The sequence below is a fragment of the Salmo trutta genome, chromosome 35, assembly GCF_901001165.1.
Source record: "Salmo trutta chromosome 35, fSalTru1.1, whole genome shotgun sequence".
In the NCBI taxonomy this organism is placed as follows: Eukaryota; Metazoa; Chordata; class Actinopteri; order Salmoniformes; family Salmonidae; genus Salmo; species Salmo trutta.
The window spans coordinates 3962612-3981407 of NC_042991.1; the positions used below are offsets into that span (position 1 = coordinate 3962612).

Consider the following 18796-nt stretch of genomic DNA (forward strand, 5'->3'; position numbering starts at 1 on the left):
AAGGGAACCTATTGGTAGATGGGTAAAAAATAAAAAAGCAGACATTATAAAGAGGTTACCAAAGTTTCTTGTTCTGCCCACTATGATTAATTTGCTCCCTTCGGAAATGATAGGCTGTGGTCTATATTGGGTTAGTCGATAAGGACTGGGGAGTTTTTCAGGATAAAAAATAAACGTTATGGAGCTTGGCACAGGCAAAATCCTAGAGGAAAACCTGTTTCAGTCTGATTTCCACCAGACACTGGGAGATGAATTCACCTTTCAGCAGGACAATAAGCTAAAACACAAGGGCAACACACAAGGTTCCTGAGTGGCTGAGTTACCGTTTTGACTTAAATCTCCTTGAAAATCTATGGCAAGACCTGAAAATGATTGTCTATCAATGATGAACAACCAATTTCACCAAGCTTGAAGAAGTTACAAAATAATAATACTCTTAGAGACCCAGAAAGAGCTGTAATCACTATCAAAGGTGCTTATACAAAGTATTGACTCAGGGGTGTGAATACTTATGTAAATTATATATATTATTTCTGTATTTAACTTTCAATACATTTTCTCAAATTTCTAAAAACATGTTTTCACTTGGTTATTATGGGGTATTGTGTTTTAAATTGGTGAGACATTTTTGTTATAGACATTTTTTTATTCAGGCTGTAACACAACAAAATGTGGAATGAGTCAAGGGGTTTGAATACTTTCTGAAGGCGCTGTATGTCGGTTTTGAAATGGGAATCATGGGGTTGGTGTGAGCTCTTGAACTGGATAAAATGTTTTCCAACAGTTCATTAGCGTTCCTAACAGTCGGCTTCTAAACCTTTTATCTGGATCTTGACACGTTTTAATCGATGCAGATTTCCCGGACCTGAAGTGGTTATGTGCACCTTATAGCACGAGAGGGCCTCTTGACCTCTGCTCTGTCGGCCTATCAGATTACTTTGTTTGCAGTGTGCAGTTCCCTCTGGTTTTCCCTTGCTTGACCTACTTGTAGTTATGACATCATTTGTGTTGCAGTCATTTTAGTGATCTCATGTTCACAAAATACAAACCGACAAAAAAATATTTTGTTTGCACTAACACTAAGTGTATTATATTCTCCTGTTGATGAGTATGCAATATAAACATTTTGTCTGTTTTAACAATGATTTTAAATAAATGGAATTAATTGAAATAACAATTTTGACAACTGTTGGGTTTGTATCTGGTTACAATGTGTCATCCGGTGTGTGTTGCTGTGTTCTTTGTGTGTTTGAATGAATGCCAGAGGTTGCATTCGTATCAATATGACTCGTTATGAGTTGTGTTTGTGTGTCCGTGCGTGTACATTTCAGTTTTGTGTGTGTGTGTAAACATCTCTTCCTGCAGTCGTCCCAATACCAGTCTGTCGTGGTTGCTGAGCCCAATGCATGTGGTGTGTATCCTGGCCTGGAGGCAGTACAAGCTGCACTGTGTTCTACTGCTGGGGGCTGTCCTGGGACTACTGTTCCTGGGCCTGCTCTTCTTCTCCATGCCCTCTGCCCTCAGCAACAAGATCTTCAACATCGCTGGCTGAACACACTTATCAACCACACACATGCAAACTTTCTCTCTCTCAATGTGCCTGATCCCTGAGTGTATTTGCACTATCTTATGCATTGTTGGTATTTGAAAGGCTCTTTGTACACGCTCTAATGCATTGCACTATTACCACATTTTGTTGTATACATTCTGCTTTACTATAAGGTAATACTCCCATTAAGCACTTTATATTTTCTATTAAAAGTGTTAAACATCAACTCTCATAGCGTATGTCGACAAAGTGCTTTATTTTCATCATTAAATATTGAAGCATTTCCACTGCACTGTGGGTTTGTGTGTGCTCTTCCTGATTAGTCAGCTTGTTCACTCAGGAGCCAACTGCATCACCAGGTTGGGTGGGATCTCCAGCTCAGCATTGACCTATGAGAAGAATGTAGATAAGTCAGTAGACGTGTCATTAAATTAGCAAAAACATTCTGGACACGAACCCTCTAGATGCAATCACAGGCACACACACACCACACACACCCTGGAGTTGACGTATTGGTGAAGCAGCATCCGTAGCTCTGTGTTCTGTTGTTTCAGGCTCTGTGTGTCTGTGATGAACTTGGACCTCTCTGTCAGAACGATGCTAGGAACAAACAGATTAAAATAATCAATCAAAACGATGCTCAATCAATCACCACTTTTTAGATCAGCTGTTTTGTAACTCCATAAGAGGCTGAATGTATTTATAAGGCCGCTGCTATCTTGTCATTGTGTGTATGTGTGTGTGGGCGAGTGTGTGGTACTCACTGGTACTTGTTAAGTGCTGTCTCCAGGGCGCCCCAGATCTTGAGTTTGGCCTCAGGGATGACGTCACCCATGGCCTCCCAGTAAGCAGCGTCTTCAGTGTCATCTCTCCCTCCTAGACCCAGCATACTGGGCTGGTGAGAGGCAGCTAACTCTCTGGGGAAATATCACAATCATCACTTCAATGTGAGAAATATTTTTGGGAAAGTTACGCTTCCCCATATAACATTTGTAAGGTCGTTTCTACACTGATTTAAGTTCGCTGTATTGAGTCCAATGTGTCACCACATAATTAAGCAATAAGGCCCGAGGGGTTGTGGTATATGGTCAATATACCAGGGCTAAGGGCTGTATCCAGGTATTCTGTGTTGCGTCGTACATAAGAACAGCCCTTAGCTGTGGTATATTGGTCATATACCACAAACCCCTGAGGTGCCTTATTGCTTTAATATACCACGGTATGAAGTACTACTGTTCTATTACTGCTTCTATTACTGTTAGTATTACTGTTCTAATTATGCTGGTAAGCTGTTTTTAATACCAATAAGGCACCTCAGGGGGTTTGTGGTATATGGCCAATATACCTCTGTGTTGCATCGTGCAAAAGAACAGCCCTTAGCCGTGGTATATTGACCCTTTACCACACCCCTTTGGGCCTTATTTCTTAATACATGGGAAAGGCACTCAGAATGCACGCCCAATGCATTGCTTGATTCTAAGTGGTATGCTAGTTTGGGTATTGAAACAGAGAGCCCCAGTGCTGACCTGGGCCGGCAGTGGTGAGCAGTGAAGGCCCTCAGGGCCACCAGGACATCATTGGGATGGATGAGGTCAGACGGCGGGCTGCAGGAGGAGGTAAACTCCCCTCGCTCCGTCTGAGGACTGGCCACGCCCCATTTTGCAGACACATCCTGAATACAAAGAAATAAGAAAAGAAAGATGGGATCATGTTTTCTGATCATTCTTACAAGACGTCAGTGTGGAGCTGGTAATCATGGCTACTAACATCAGCCTTCTTCCCTCCCTCCCTCCTTACCTGGGTCTGCTCCCCTTGCGTATGTCTGTACTTCATGAAGAAATCCGCCAGCTTGTACACGTCCTCCTCGCTCTCGATCCCCATGGCCTGGCAGAGAAGAACAGAGCGGAGACAACACTGATACAGCTCCTCTATCACTACTGTCATGTGTTTATGTGACAGTAAATGTATAGTTACAGGTGACATAACATACATATAGCCGTCACAGTGTGACTCACAGTGAAGATGGAGTCCAGCTTCATGAGGGACTGCTCATCCTTCTCCAGTGGAGAGAGGAGCTTCAGAAGTTTACTCTCTATCAGAAAACCCTGTGGAGGTGAGGGGGGGAAGGAGAGAGAGACAGAGAAGCTGTAAAGGCTAAATGTTGAACTAGTTTAGTTAGATAACACAGGTCCTCTTCCTCTCTCTATTCCTCTTTCATACAGACACACAAACTCTTAGGCCGCTCACCGCCTCGTCACACAGCAGCTCCAGGAGCTTCTTGACCATCTTCACCGACACCGTCCCACTGTGCTCCCCCTCACTCCCTTCCCTCTCTCTCTCCACCTCACTGCTCCCACTCTCCAGCCCCGGTCCTGAGTCATACACATCCACAGCCAACCCAGGGCTCTCTGCCCCAGGCCCAACCCCAGATTCAGGCCCAACCCCTGCCTCCTGGTACTTCCCCTTCCCCAGACTACATCCACTGGTCTGCCCAAGCTGGAGCAGCTCGGAGATGGCCTGATGCGCAGTCTTCTGGGCCTGTCTCTGGGGCTGGAGGGGGCCGCAGCGCTCCATGAAAGCCATTGATGGGCGCTGCCAGGCCAGGCCCAACTGTTGCTCGTGGACCAGCCGGTCCGTATCCAGGGCCTTCTCCACCAGCGCCTTGACCTCCTCCTCGTTCATCAGCCACACCTCCTCAAACTTCTTGGCATCGATGGCCGCAAAGTGCCTGAATGGAAGGAGGGGAAAAAGCATAGCCTTATTAGTAGGGATGGGCAAAACAAGGCTTTCTGAAGCGAAAAGCAATTAAGACATTGTGTCGAAGTCTCCCCAAGTGCTTGAGACATTGCACTTGACGTGGCATTTGTTGGTCTGCTCAGTACAGTTAAATTGCAGTTTTGACCATCCCTAGGTTATAGCGTTAGACAGGGAGAGATATGAAAATGCAAAGACTGACAATTACATTCTCTCTGTGTGTGTGTGTGTGTGTGTGTGTGTGTGTGTGTGTGTGTGTGTGTGTGTGTGTGTGTGTGTGTGTGTGTGTGTGTGTGTGTGTGTGTGTGTGTGTGTGTGTTACTCACCTCATCTTCTTCTGCATGTGTTTGTACTGTTGCATGATGCGTGTGTAGTCGTCAGTGAGGTTCTGGTTCTCCTCCCGAGACTGCTTCTCCTGGTTGGCACACTTGATCTTCAGGTTGTTGACAACATCCTGCAGTCTAGATGATAAAAGTCACAGTAACTACAGCAGAACTACACAGGTATAAGTGTTATTTACAAGCTAACCAGTTTCCCCCAAACTACAGCCCCAAACTGTTGTTGACTTTTGTCAACAGGTTTAAAATATCTAACGGTGCTTAAGTAAACAAACCCACTGTAATAGAAGAGATTGGCGATTTAGCACCACAGAAGCGGACAGCGGTGGAAACAGACCTCAGAAATTCAGCGCCACATTGTAGTGGACAGCATGGACAGCGCCCATGCAGCAAACGTGTCTTTTGTACATCAGGTTGTATAATGTTGCTATAGTGATAGTGTTATACAGTGTATTCGGAAAGTATGCAGACCCCTTGACTTTTCCACATTTTGTTACGTTACAGCCTTATTCTAAAATGTATTAAATAAAAACAATTCCTCATCAATCTACACGCAATACCCGTCGTCCCTAAAGTGACTGTACGTACATACCCCAACCAGAAGCCATGGATTACAGGCAACATTCGCACTGAGCTAAAGGGTAGAGCTGCTGCTTTCAAGGTGTGGGACTCTAACCCGGAAGCTTATAAGAAATCCTGCTACGCCCTCCGACAAACCATCAAACAGGCAAAGCGCCAATACAGGACTAAGATTGAATCACACTACACCGTCTCCGATGCTCGCCGGATGTGGCAGGGCCTGCAAACTACAAAGGGACTACAAAGGGAAGCACAGCCACGAACTGCACAGTGACACGAGCCTACCAGACAAGCTAAATCACTTCTATGCTCGCTTCGAGGCAAGCAACACTGAGGCATGCATGAGAGCATCAGCTGTTCCGGACGACTGTGTGATCACGTTCTCCATAGCCAACGTGAGTAAGACCTTTAAACAGGTCAACATTCACAAAGCCGCTGGGCTAGACGGATTACCAGGACGTGTGCTCCGGGCATGTGCTGACCAACTGGCAGGTGTCTTCACTGACATTTTCAACATGTCCCTGATTGAGTCTGTAATACCAACATGCTTCAAGCAGACCACCATAGTCCCTGTGCCCAAGAACACAAAGGTAACCTGCCTAAATGACTACAGACCCGTAGCACTCACATCCATAGCCATGAAGTGCTTTGAAAGGCTGGTAGTGGCTCACATTAACACCATTATCCCAGAAACCCTAGACCCACGCCAATTTGCATACCGCTCAAACAGATCCACAGATGATGCAATCTCTATTGCACTCCACACTGCCCTTTCCCACCTGGACAAAAGGAACACCTACGTAAGAATGCTATTCATTGACTACAGCTCAGCGTTCAACACCATAGTGCCCTCAAAGCTCATCACTAAGCTAAGGATCCTGGGACTAAACACCTCCCTCTGCAACTGGATCCTGGACTTCCTGACGGGCCGCCCCCAGGTGGTGACTCTAGGTTGCAACACATCTGCCACGCTGATCCTCAACACTAGGGCCCCTCAGGGGTGCGTGCTCAGTCCCCTCCTGTACCCACGACTGGATGGCCAGGCACGACTCCAACACAATCCTTAAGTTTGCAGACGACACAACAGTGGTAGGTCTGATTACCAATAATGACGAGACAGCCTATAGGGGAGGTCAGAGACCTGGCCGGGTTCTGCCAGAATAACAACCTATCCCTCAATGTAATCAAGACAAAGGAGATGATTGTGGACTACAGGAAAAGGAGGACCGAGCACGCCCCCATTCTCATCGACGGGGTTGTAGTGGAGTAGGTTGAGAGCTTCAAGTTCCTTGGTGTCCACATCACCAACAAACTAGAATGGTCCAAACACACCAAGACAGTCGTGAAGAGGACACAACAAAATCTATTCCCCCTCAGGAGACTTAAAATTTTTGGCATGGGTCCTCAGATCATCAAAGGGTTTTACAGCTGCAACATCGAGAGCATCCTGACTGGTTGCATCACTGTCTGGTACGGCAACTGCTCGGCCTCCGACCACAAGGCACTACAGAGGGTAGTGAGTACGGCCCAGTACATCACTGGGGCTAAGCTGCCTGCCATCCAGGACCTCTACACCAGGCGGTGTCAGAGGAAGGCCCTAAAAATTGTCAAAGACCCCAGCCACCCCAGTCATAGACTGTTCTCTCTGCTACCGCATGGCAAGCGGTACCAGAGCGCCAAGTCTAGGACCAAAAGGCTTCTCAACAGCTTTTACCCCCAAGCCATAAGACTCCTGAACAGGTAATCAAATGGCTACTCAGACTATTTGCATTGTGTCCCGCCACCCACTCTTTTACACTGCTGCTACTCTCTGTTCATCATCTATGCGTAGTCGCTTTAACTATACCTACATGTACATATTACCTCAATTAGCCCTACTAACCGGCGCCCCCGCACATTGACTCTGTACCCGTACCACCTGTATATAGCCTCGCTACTATTATTTTCACTGTCATTTTACAGTTTTTTTTTTATTTCTTTACATATCTATTGTTTACCTAGTAACTATTTTTTACTTAAAAATTGCACTGATGGTTAGGCCTTGTAAGTAAGCATTTCACTGTAAGGTCTACACGTGTTGTATTCGGCACACGTGACAAATACACTTCGATTTGATTTTTTCCATTGATCATCTATGAGATGTTTCAACAACTTGATTGGAGTCCACCTGTGGTAAATTCTATTGATTGGACATGATTTGGAAAGGCACTCACCTGTCTATATAAGGTCCCACAGTTGACAGTGCATGTCAGAGCAAAAACCAAGCAATGAGGTCGAAGGAATTGCCCGTAGAGCTCCGAGACAGGATTGTGTCGAGGCACAGGTCTGGGGAACGGTACCAAAACATTTGTGGCCTCCATCATTCTTAAACGGAAAAAGTTTGGACCCAACGAGACTCTTCCTAGAGCTGGCCGAGCAGCCAAACACCTCAGGGAGGTGACCAAGAACCCAAGCTCCAGAGTTCCTCTGTGGAGATGGTAGAACCTTCCAGAAGGACAACCATCTCTGCAGCACTCCACCAATCAGGCCTTTATGGTAGAGTGGCCAGACGGAAGCCACTCCTCAGTAAAAGGCACATGACAGCCAGAGATTGCCAAAAGGCACCTAAAGGATTCTCAGACCATGAGAAACAAGATTCTCATGGTCTGATGAAACCAAGATGGAACTCTTTGGCCTGAATGCCGAGTGTCACGTCTGGAGGAAACCAGGCACCGCTCATCACCTGGCCAATCCCATCCCTACTGTGAAGCATGGTGGTGGCAGCATCATGCTGTGGGGATGTTTTCAGCGGCAAGGACCGGGAGACTAGTCAGGATCTAGGGAAAGATTAACAGAGCAAAGTACTGAGAGATCCTTGACGAAAACCTGCTCCAGAGCACTCAGGACCTCTGACTGGGGCAAAGGTTCACCTTCCAACAGGATAACGACCCTAAGCACACAGCCAAGACAACGCAGAAGTGGCTTCAGGACAAGTCTCTGAAAGACCTTGAGTGGCCCAACCAGAGCCCGGACTTGAATACGATCAAACATCTCCGAAGAGACCTGAAAATAACTGTGCAGCGACGCTCCCCATCCAACCCAACAGAGCTTGAGAGGATCTGCAGAGAAGAATGGGAGAAACTCCCCAAATACAGGTGTGCCAAGCTTGTAGCGTCATACCCAAGAAAACTCGAGGCTGTAATTGCTGCCAAAGGTGCTTCAACAAAGTACTGAGTAAAGGGTCTGAATACTTAAATGTGATATTTCAAAGACCTGTTTTTACTTTGTCGTTACGGGGTATTGTGTGTAGATTGATGAAGGAAGTGAAGGGGTATGAATACTTTTTGAATCATTGTAGATGTAGCTACCTGGTGATCTTTCTCTTCTGCTGGGACTTGGTGATAGTGTTCTCTTCGTCTCTCTTCTTTAGCACCTGGAAGTTGTACTCCAGCTTCTCCTGGTTCAGCTGGTACGTAGCCTTCATCTGCTGCAGCTGCTGCTCCAAGATCTACACGCACACACATACCACAGCTCATTTAAAAACAGTCCCTAACATACTTGCATACTTGTTCCACTTTTTCATATTTTCCGTCTACCTGAACATCTGTGTCCAGTTTGATCTTGATCATATTGTATTCCTCCGCGTCCTCTGTCCTCAGCTGCTGCAGCAACACCTCATACTCCTCCACCCTCTTCATCCTCTGCATCACGTTCTCCAGCTAGAGAGAGAGAGGGAGAAAGGAGAGACAAAGAGAGACACAAACAGTTCAAGCACATTTTCAGGGAGAGAAGAGAGAGTCTATTTATTAGAATCCTATTTACCTCTTTGTCCCGGCGCTCCTTCATGTACTGTTCCCATTTCTTCCTGTTCCCCGTGAGTAGGATCTTCCGCTCATGCTCAAAGGAATTCTGCACAAAACAGGAGCAGGTAAACAACCATCAACAAACAGATCAATGAACATGTCAACAACCAAAATAACCATCCCGGTGACCAAAAACCAACCAAATGCAGGAAACATCCCCAATCAAAGTCGGCAGGACACTACAGGGTCAGGGGAGACAGAAGGTGGCTCAGTGGAGACTGATGGGATGAGCTATAGGAGGATGGACTCATTGTAATGGCTGGAATGGAATAAATGGAATGGTATCAAACACATCCAACGTATGGAAACCACGTTTGACTCCTTTCCATTAATTCCATTCCACCCAATACAATGAGCCCGTCCTCCTTTAGGTCCTCCCACCAGGCTCATATCTTTCATGTCAGCTCGTGGATCACCCACCAAGGGGTAACCCCTAGGGAATGTGTGGATGCTGTTCATCGACTACAGCTCGGCCTTATATACCATAGTGCCCTATAAGCTCATCACAAAGCTCATTGCCCTGGGTCTGAACTCCTCCCTATGCAACTGTGTCCTAGACTTCCTGACGGGCCACCCCAAGGTGGGGAAGGTAGGCAACATTACCTTCTTGACAATCATTCTCAACACGGGGGCGCCACAATGGTGCGTCCTCAGTCCCCTCCTGTATTCCCACGACTGCATAGCCTCACACAGTTCCAACTCCATCATCAAATTCGCTGACACATAACAGGAGTAGGCCTGTATACCAACAACGACACCCTACCTGGTGCCAGGTAAACAACCTCTCCCTCAACGTTAGCAAAACAAAGGAGCTGATTGTGGACTTCAGGAGGAACCAGGCTGGACACGCCCCCATCCTCATCAACAGGGCCGCAGTGGAGACGGTCAATATCTTCAAATTCCTCGGCATACACATCTCAGAGAAGCTGAAATGGTCTAACCATACGGACACCGTGGTGAAGAAGGCACGACAGCGACTCTTCAACCACCGTTGGGTGCACACTGCCTGCCCTACAGGACACCTACAACACCAGGTGTCGCAGGAAGGCCACGAAGATCATCAAGGATCCCAGCCATGTCCTGTTCTCCCCACTTCAATTCCTCAGATGTAGGAAGTACAGGAGCATCATGGCAATAGACTGGCCAATAGTTTGCTGAATAGCCACCACCAAGCTACCTGCTTCCCCTCCTACTCCCCCTATGGACATTCCCCCCCACACCCACTCAACGGTCACTTACCTTACATGCTGCTCCCACTATGGACATTTCCCCCCCACCCCCCCAACTGACTTTTACTCTGCCCACACCCCAACCACATTCATCACTGTTGCAGTTTTTAATATATATATATTATATATTGTTTTTATTAGAATTTGCATAGTTTTTATTTCACTTGGTCCCCACACCTTCTAAATGGTCATGTTGCTCCCCCTATTGTCCTTCCCCCCCACGCCCTCAACAGTCTTTACTATATAGTGCTATTTATATTTATATTGTTGTTGTTTTTTTATTACCATTTTCATTCTTTTATTTCACTTAGTCCTGCATGTTTTAGCTCGGAGCCTAAGATTTTCACAGTACCCTGCATTCACACCTGCAAGCTTGTACATGTGAGTATTAAACACTGAATCTGAATGTGTCCTACCTCTATCTGGTCCAGTTCATCCCTGTAGGAGCCCATCAGAAACTTGACCTGGTCCTCCATCCTCTCAATCATCAGGTCCACATCCTCTGCCTGCTTCTTTAGATCTTTGACGTAGCGATCGTCACTTAACTTCATCTCCTACACACGCACACACACATTATACATACAGACAAAACAAATGAATAAACACAAGCACACACACACACACACTACCTGCTGCAGCTCTTTGATGAGTTTGTTCTTGTCCTCTATGAGCAGGGCACACAGCTGCTGCTGGCTGCTCAGAGAGTCTCTCAGGTCCTGGGGGATCTCCTTCATCTTTGCCACTGTCCACTTCCTGGTGATCTCCTCAAACTTCTCCAGGCTCGACTTGGCCTCATTCTCCAGCTTCTCCACCCTGCTCAGGGGAAGGGGTGGGAGGAGAGAGAGATAGAGGGAGGTCGGAGAGGAGGATTTGAGCACATGAATGTTTGGTTGATAGTTAACAACGTTTCAATTATTGGTAGAACAGTTGTTGTTGTTGAGCGGTGCTGTGAGGAGGTTGTATTAGTTTGACTTGCTTTTTGTCATGAGATACCGGCACGCATTTACAGTCCATGGCCAACAGAGGGAGCACTTCATCTACAACTGCTGCGGGGCACAGTCACTGATCCTGGGTATGGTACCTGAGTCTGTGGGCCTCCTCCACCTCTGTTTGACGCTGCGATGCCCTAGAATCAGCTGCTACCTGGATGTTGGTGACCAGCTCCGTCCCATCACTCTGCAGCTTTATCATACGCTGGGGGGAATGATAGAAAGAGACATGTAGTGTGTGTGTGTGTGTGTTGTGTTAACGTTATGTTTCATTGCTTCAAATTCATTTCTAATGCTAACAATAACATAGGCCTAATGTTACCTTCTCACTCTGTTCCACTTGATGCTGGCTTTTCCTGGCCTCCTCTTTGATTTCTTTCTTTTCATGGGAGTCATCTCCCAGTTCTTGTCTGAATGACATGGGAAAAGTACATCTTATTTTGGCATATACTATATAGCTAGCTATAGCTAACACTAAAGTTGCAGAGGACAGAGTACACCTCACCTGCAATAGCTAAACGGCTAAGCTAAAAGTTTAACAGGTGGCTAACAGGTGCAATCTCAAACAGAAGCCAGCTAACGTTAGCTACCTTTTCTTGGCTTCAATTCGTGCAGCTATCCGGAGGCGACGAGCTGCAATTCTCTCCTCTGGATTTTCAGAGTCCACGGAAGGTCCAGCCTCCTCCGTTTCCTCACGTAGGTTACCGGCTTGACTCATTTTTTTCTTAGCTAGCTATCTAGTTAAGCTTATTACTTCGCTTCTACACAACCCAAGTCTGGAAAAAGTGTAAAGTGGCAACATCACTCGCTACATGATGGTTTGTTGTTGTAATCGTTGCTATGGGTACGGTGGCCCGTCTCAAGAAGTAGGATATTCTGCACCCTGCCGGAAGGAAATGTGAACTGCAGTGGAATGTCGCGCTTTACTACTGATTATGAAATAAAAGTGAATCAGAAAAATACATTGCAACCTTTCTCCTAATGTAGAATAAACAGGGTAGGCTAGCCTAACTTGCCTACCTGGTTAAATAAAGGTGAAATAAATCAAATAAAATCCTCACATCTCAGACTATTATTGCTCAAGTCTAATAATAATAATACAATAACACATTTGGTAAATACAAATAATGGGCATTTGGTACACTGTCTATTTTTGCCCTGGTAAGTAGCCTATTCATGTCAAGACCTATACACACCTATACAGTTATTTAACAAGAAAATCAGCTTCAGTGTCAATGTTGAGAAACATCCCACTTGTGGGTTAATGTTAGAATTCTGCTGATCTAACTATTTTGAATTCATGAAAAGTTTATAAAACCAAATCGTATTTGATCTCATGTGGGCTAAAAAGCTAAAGGTCTTTGGATGTTCAGTTTCCACCAAAACAAGCAGCTTATTTCTCCCTGAATATCTCCACTCTGACAGCCTGCCATTGGGGTTACGCTCTTTATTTATGAATCTATAACTTGCGGTGTGGAATGAACTTATTTCCTGTACATGAGAGAGCTTCATCAATACAGACCCTAGTATACTGAACAAAATTATAAACGCAACATGTCTAGTGTTTCATGAGCTGAAATAAAAGATCCCATGCGCACAAAAAGCTTATTTCTTTCATATTTTGTGCACAAATTTGTTTACCTCCCTGTTAGTGACCAAAGATAATCCATCCACCTGACAGATGTGGCATATCAAGAAGCTGATTAAACAGCATGATTTTTACACAGGTGCACCTTGTGCTGGGGACAATAAAAGGCCAGTCTAAAATGTGCCATTTTGTCACACAACACAATGCCACAGATTTCTGAAGTTATGAAGGAGCGTACAATTAGCATGCACTGGAATGTCCACCAGAGCTATTGCCAGAGAATGTAAGGTTAATTTCTCTACCATATGCCGCCTCCAGCATTGTATTAGAGAATTCTGAAGTATGTCCAACCGGTGGGGGGGGAGGGGACTCATTCTGATTTGCTGGGCCTGGCTACCCTGTGTGTGGGCCTGGCTCCCAACAACTCCCTAGGCCCACCCATGGCCAGTCATGTGAAATCCATAGATTAGGGCCTAATGAATTTATTTCAATTGACTGATTTCCTTATATGAACTGTAACTCAGTAAAAATGTTGAAATTGTTGCATGTTACGTTTATATTTTTGTTCAGTATGGATTATGCATTATTAACAGAGGGTTTTAAACCGTGTTCTTCTGTCTCTGATGTTGTTCTCCTGAGTCCTGATCCAGACATATATGTCTTTAGGAGCTCATCATATGCCTAACCATTTGCACACATCCTGGCAAAGGGAATACTCTATTCAAAGCGAGGATGCTGTGTTAAATGTATCTTTGATGAGAATGTGGTTCAGTCAGGTTGTGTAAAGCATGTCTTCCAGGTCTACCTGCATGAGTTCTTTCTTTCTGGCTCTTAGTTTTGTCTCCTTTAGCTGTTGAAATTACTGGAGGTATTTCTGGTTCTATGCATTACATTTCTACACACTGCACCCCATCTACCCTCTGACAGCCTCTGGATGTCCTCTGTCTCACTCACCTACTCACACACACACACACACAGACACACACGCACATATTCTAATCTACCTGGTTGAGGCTTCAGTCGTCTTCCTAAGCGCCTCCATGTTCATGTTAATCCCAAATTTAGAGGTCTGAGTGAAGAGACTGAGTTCTGTTCTGGGGCTTGGAGCCCAACGGCTGATGAGATTATGTGCAGAGAGCCAGGCAGGAGTAAGATAGTAGTGGAGCGTGTAAATGCTATTTATGCAACTTTTGTTTATGGTAAATAGTGTTTAAGTATTACGCTGTATTAGTGCTTTCGGAAAGTATTCAGACCCCTTAACTTTTTAACATTTTGTTGTGTTACAGACTGAATTAAAAAATTATTCTATTTAGATTTTTTTTGTCACTGGCCTACACACAATACCCCATAATGTCAAAGTGGAATGATGTTTTTAGAAATTTTGACAAATTAATACATAATTAAAAGCTGAAATGTCATAAGTACTCAACCTCGTTGTTATGGCAAGCCTAAATAAGTTCAGGAGTAAAAATGTGCTTAACAAGTCAAATCAAATCAAATCACATTTTATTGGTCACATACACATGGTTAGCAGATGTTATTGCGAGTGTAGTGAAATGCTTATGCTTCTAGATCCGACAGTACAGCAGCATCTAACAGGTGATATCTAACAATTCCACAACAAAACCTAATATCTAACAAATTCCACAACAAAACCTAATATCTAACAAATTCCACAACAAAACCTAATACACACAATCTAGTAAAGGAATAGGATGAGAATATATATGTATAAAATATATGGAGGAGATGCAGTAGATAGTAAAGAATAGATAGTGAAGGATACAGTATATACATATGAGATGAGTAAGCGAGATATGTAAACATTCTTAAAGTGGCATTAATAAAGTGACTAGTGTTTAATTTATTAAAGTGGCAAATGATATGAAATCTGTAGGTAGGCAGCCACCTCTGTAATGTTTGGGTAAAATCAAATAGAACACATTACTTAGCACCACTCTCCATATTTTCAAGCAAAGTGGTAGTTGCATCATGTGTGCTTGTAATCATTAAGGACTGGGGACTTTTTCAGTGTAAAAATTCAATGGAATGGAGCTAAGCGCAGGCAAAATCCTAGAGGAAAACCTGGTTCTGTCTATTTTCTACCAGACACTGGGAGATGAATTCACCTTTCAGCAGGACAATAACCTAAAACACAAGGCCAAATCTACACTGGAGTTCCTTACCAAGAAGACATTGAATCTTCCTGAGTGGCCGAGTTATAGTTTTGACTTAAATTTACTTGAAAATCCATGGCAAGACCTGGTTGTCGGTATCAATTTGAATTCACGCTGTACAGTAGCACAACAACATTTTAATTTAACCTTTATTTAACTAGGCAAGTCAGTTAAGAACAAATTCTTATTTACGATGACGGCCTACAAGTCAAGGGGAATGAATACTTTCTGAAGGCACTGTATATACCATTGTCACGGTTGTCAAAAGGAGCGGACCAAAGTGCAGCGTGTGTTTCGTTCCACATATTTATTTAATCCGTGAAACTATGCAATACATCAAATAACTGAAATGTACAAAACAACAAACCGTGACGCAGAGGAGAAACAAACACTACTCACAAATAATCACCCACAAAAACAGGTGGGACAAACATCAGCTTAAATATGACCTCCAATTAGAGACAACGACGACCAGCTGCCTCTAATTGGAGATCATACCAAACAAAACCAACATAGAAATACAAAACTCGAAACTGAACATAGAAATACATAACATAGACAAACACCCCCTGTCACGCCCTGACCTACTCTACCATAGAAAATAACAACTATGGTCAGGACGTGACAATTATAAATTAGCATTATTAGCGTCAGCATTTATGTTACTTGCCGCTTCTCATTTCAACTAACATTCGGTGTTGTTTCCACACCTTTTTTTCTAAGCTATACATCCCTTGAAAGGAGACTATAGCGTCAATAGAGGGAATGCCTATTTTCCACATCAAAGCCCCTAATGGCCATTTGAGAGCGGAGCATGACCTTGTCCAACCAGCCCAGCCACAAGGGAAAGGGAAAGGGAAGGGAAAGGGGATACCTAGTCAGTTTCACAACTTAATGCATTCAACCAAAATATTTTTTCCGCATTTAACCCAACCCCTCTGAATCAGAGAGATGCGGGAGGCTGCCTTAATCGACGTCCATGTCATCAGCAACCGGGGAGCAGGTGTTGTTGGGGGGTTAACTGCTTTGCTCATAGGCAGAAAGGCAGATTTTTTTCACCTTGCCAGAAGATTAAGGGAGTGAAAGAACACACTAAACCACCTGCTGAGTGTTGCACAAGTGTTTACAAGATAATGAAAGCGTTTGTTGTTGGGAGAAAAGGGGTCCTTTTTGAATTGCGGTGGTAATTGTCCCTTGATTTTGGCACCATGTAAAAAGACATTAAAATGACAAAAACATGACAAATAACACATTTTCCATTTTATTTAACAGTTATTTAATAAGGAAACATATGTCATTCCTTTATACTGCAAAATATCTATTTGTATGCATTGTAAAAACTACTATGGGCTAACAAATTGGCTTATCCCACTGGTGATGTGTTGAGGTGTTGTAAAATGTTTTGGGGATTTAGAGATATTTATCTATTATTTTGAATGTTAGACAGTGTACAAAAGTATTTCATATATTGTATATATTAATAAAAACAAAGGAAGCTATTAAAAACACCTATTTTTTGTTAGATGAATTATTATAAAATATACTACAGTTTTCTTTTACTACAGTATTTATACTATATTTAACTGTAAATACTAATATATATTACAGCATACAACAGTAAATACTACAGTATTTACGTATTGTTTTGGTGGACTTTAATGAAAACTACAGTAAAGCTGTGGTGCGGCTCCTCTCTGATGAGAATTCTCTGGAACGACAGGCCCCGGGGGCTTTCCCTGCACTTAGGTCGTTGTAGGGACGACCACAACACACACACACTCAAACACAGTTCTGAAAAAGGCTGTTCACACAAACGGGTGCAAGTGAAATTTTGACAGGAGCATAGAAAGAGGACAGGACAGGAGTGTATGTGTAAATGAGTGTGTGTGTGTGTGTGTGTGTGTGTGTGTGTGTGTGTGTGTTTGCTTGAGTGTACTTAAAGTCAATGTTCACATTTGTCATCTTAATCTGCTCAGTGGGGAAGGGGAGTGGGGGGTGCTATACTGTATGTGTGTACTGCACTTGCCTGTGAATGTGTGTGTACTGTGCACGTCTGTGTGTGTGTGTGTGTGTGTGTGTGTGTGTGTGTGTGTGTGTGTGTGTGTGTGTGTGTGTAATGTGCACATCTGGGTGCATATGTGTGGGAGTCCATTATAGAGAGTGAGTGTATAAAGATTCTAGGAACTGAATATGCTTTCTGTGGTAATGTCAATAATGTGAAGAATAAGGCTTACTCAGAAGAGCCTGTTTCCCTGTCAGAGGTAAAATTCTAGCGCTGGCACCCTTTGGGGTGTGTGAATACTGGTCCCTACTGGTCTGGTCTGTCTGTGGAAGAAGAAGATGGAGGAGGACAACAAATACATGTCCAAACTGTCACCCAGTGTGGACTACTGGGCAGGCACGTACCTAGTAGTGATAGGTGAGTTACTTTTGGATTTGTTCAGCATTCTGCATGAGGCTGGTAGTTTGGGATTTGGGAAATACAAATGACAGGATTTCAGATAGATGTGAGAGCATGATTGATTTCTGTGGAGATGGTGATTAGAGATGATGTAGTGTAAAGGGATTCATATTCCGTACACACTCTCTCTTTGCATGTGAGCTGTTTTACGTTTTAATTTCTCTAATTTCTCAGTGGAATTTACAGCCATAGTGTATATTACACCAAGGTCATATCGGTAGGCAATAAATGTAGTGGATATATAGAATAAGCAGCACTTATGGTATAATTGATTTGACACAAAGCATTATGGTTGTCTTTTCAATGGTTGGTAATGTGTGCTCTAGATGTGTGAATGGTTATTGTGCATTCATTGATTTGACACAAGCTGTTGCTTTTCATTTGTCGCTTATCGTTTATACTGTACACAGTGAAAACCATACTTCCATTGGTGAGCTGTCTGATATCAATTTAGAAAATACATGAAATAAGGATATCTACACAAACAATATATACAAAAAGTACATTTCTGTTGATTCCTGATAAATGTACATCTAAAACTGTGAATGTTTATGTGTGGTACAGCACCCCAGTCCTCCTGTTGCAATTCAGATACAGTGAGCTCCAAAAATATTTGGACAGTGACAAATGTTTTGTAGTTTTGGGTCTGTACTCCAGCACTTTGGATTTTAATGAATTATACAATGACTATGAAGTGCAGACTGTCAGCTTTTATTTGATGGTATGTCGGGTGAACTGTTAAGAAATTATAGCACTTTTTGTACATAGTCCCCCCCATTTTAGGAAACCAAAAGTATTTGGACAAATTCAAAGTTGAAGCTGATTAAACAGCATGATCATTACACAGGTGCACCTTGTGCTGGGGACAATAAAAGGCCACTCTAAAATGTGCAGTTTTGTCACACAACACAATGCCCAAAGATGTCTCATGTTTTGAGGGAGCATGCAATTGGCATGCTGACTGCAGGAATGTCCACCAGAGCTGTTATTTTCTCTACCATATGCCATTTCCAATATCGTTTTAGAGAATTTGGCGGTACGCCCAACCGGCCTCACAACCGCAGACCACGTGTGTGGTGTCGTGTGGGTGAGCAGTTTGCTGATGTCAACGTTTTGAACAGCGTCCCCCATGGTGGTAGGGTTATGGTATGGGCATGCATAAGCTACGGATAATGAAGGCAATTGCATTTTACAGATGGCAATTTGAATGCACAGAGAAACCGTGATAAGATCCTGAGGCACCATTCATCCGCCACTATCATGTTTCAACATGATAATGCTCGACCCCAT

General features: G+C 43.8%; 2 protein-coding genes across 2 annotated transcripts in view; one reads left to right on the forward strand and one right to left on the reverse strand.

Moving 5' to 3' along the window:
- Positions 1–1783: 1783 nt before the first annotated feature.
- Positions 1784–12129, reverse strand: drc1 (dynein regulatory complex subunit 1 homolog (Chlamydomonas)). Its single transcript, XM_029733010.1, has 16 exons — positions 11871–12129; positions 11603–11690; positions 11373–11485; positions 10921–11104; positions 10708–10845; positions 9022–9108; positions 8796–8918; positions 8568–8707; positions 4630–4764; positions 3797–4277; positions 3565–3654; positions 3347–3433; positions 3076–3221; positions 2314–2466; positions 2047–2149; positions 1784–1938 (listed from the first exon to the last, which is right to left on the reverse strand). Exons 1-16 carry the CDS (start codon positions 11996–11998, stop codon positions 1882–1884), a joined length of 2253 nt encoding a protein of 750 aa, XP_029588870.1. The 5' UTR covers positions 11999–12129; the 3' UTR covers positions 1784–1881.
- Positions 12130–17385: 5256 nt separating this feature from the next.
- LOC115174390 (opsin-5-like) overlaps positions 17386–18796 on the forward strand; it is a 40294-nt gene continuing 38883 nt past the window's right edge. Inside the window, exon 1 of the mRNA XM_029732906.1 lies at positions 17386–17464. Coding sequence (XP_029588766.1) covers positions 17386–17464 — 79 coding nt within the window. The remainder of the gene's footprint in view (positions 17465–18796) is intronic.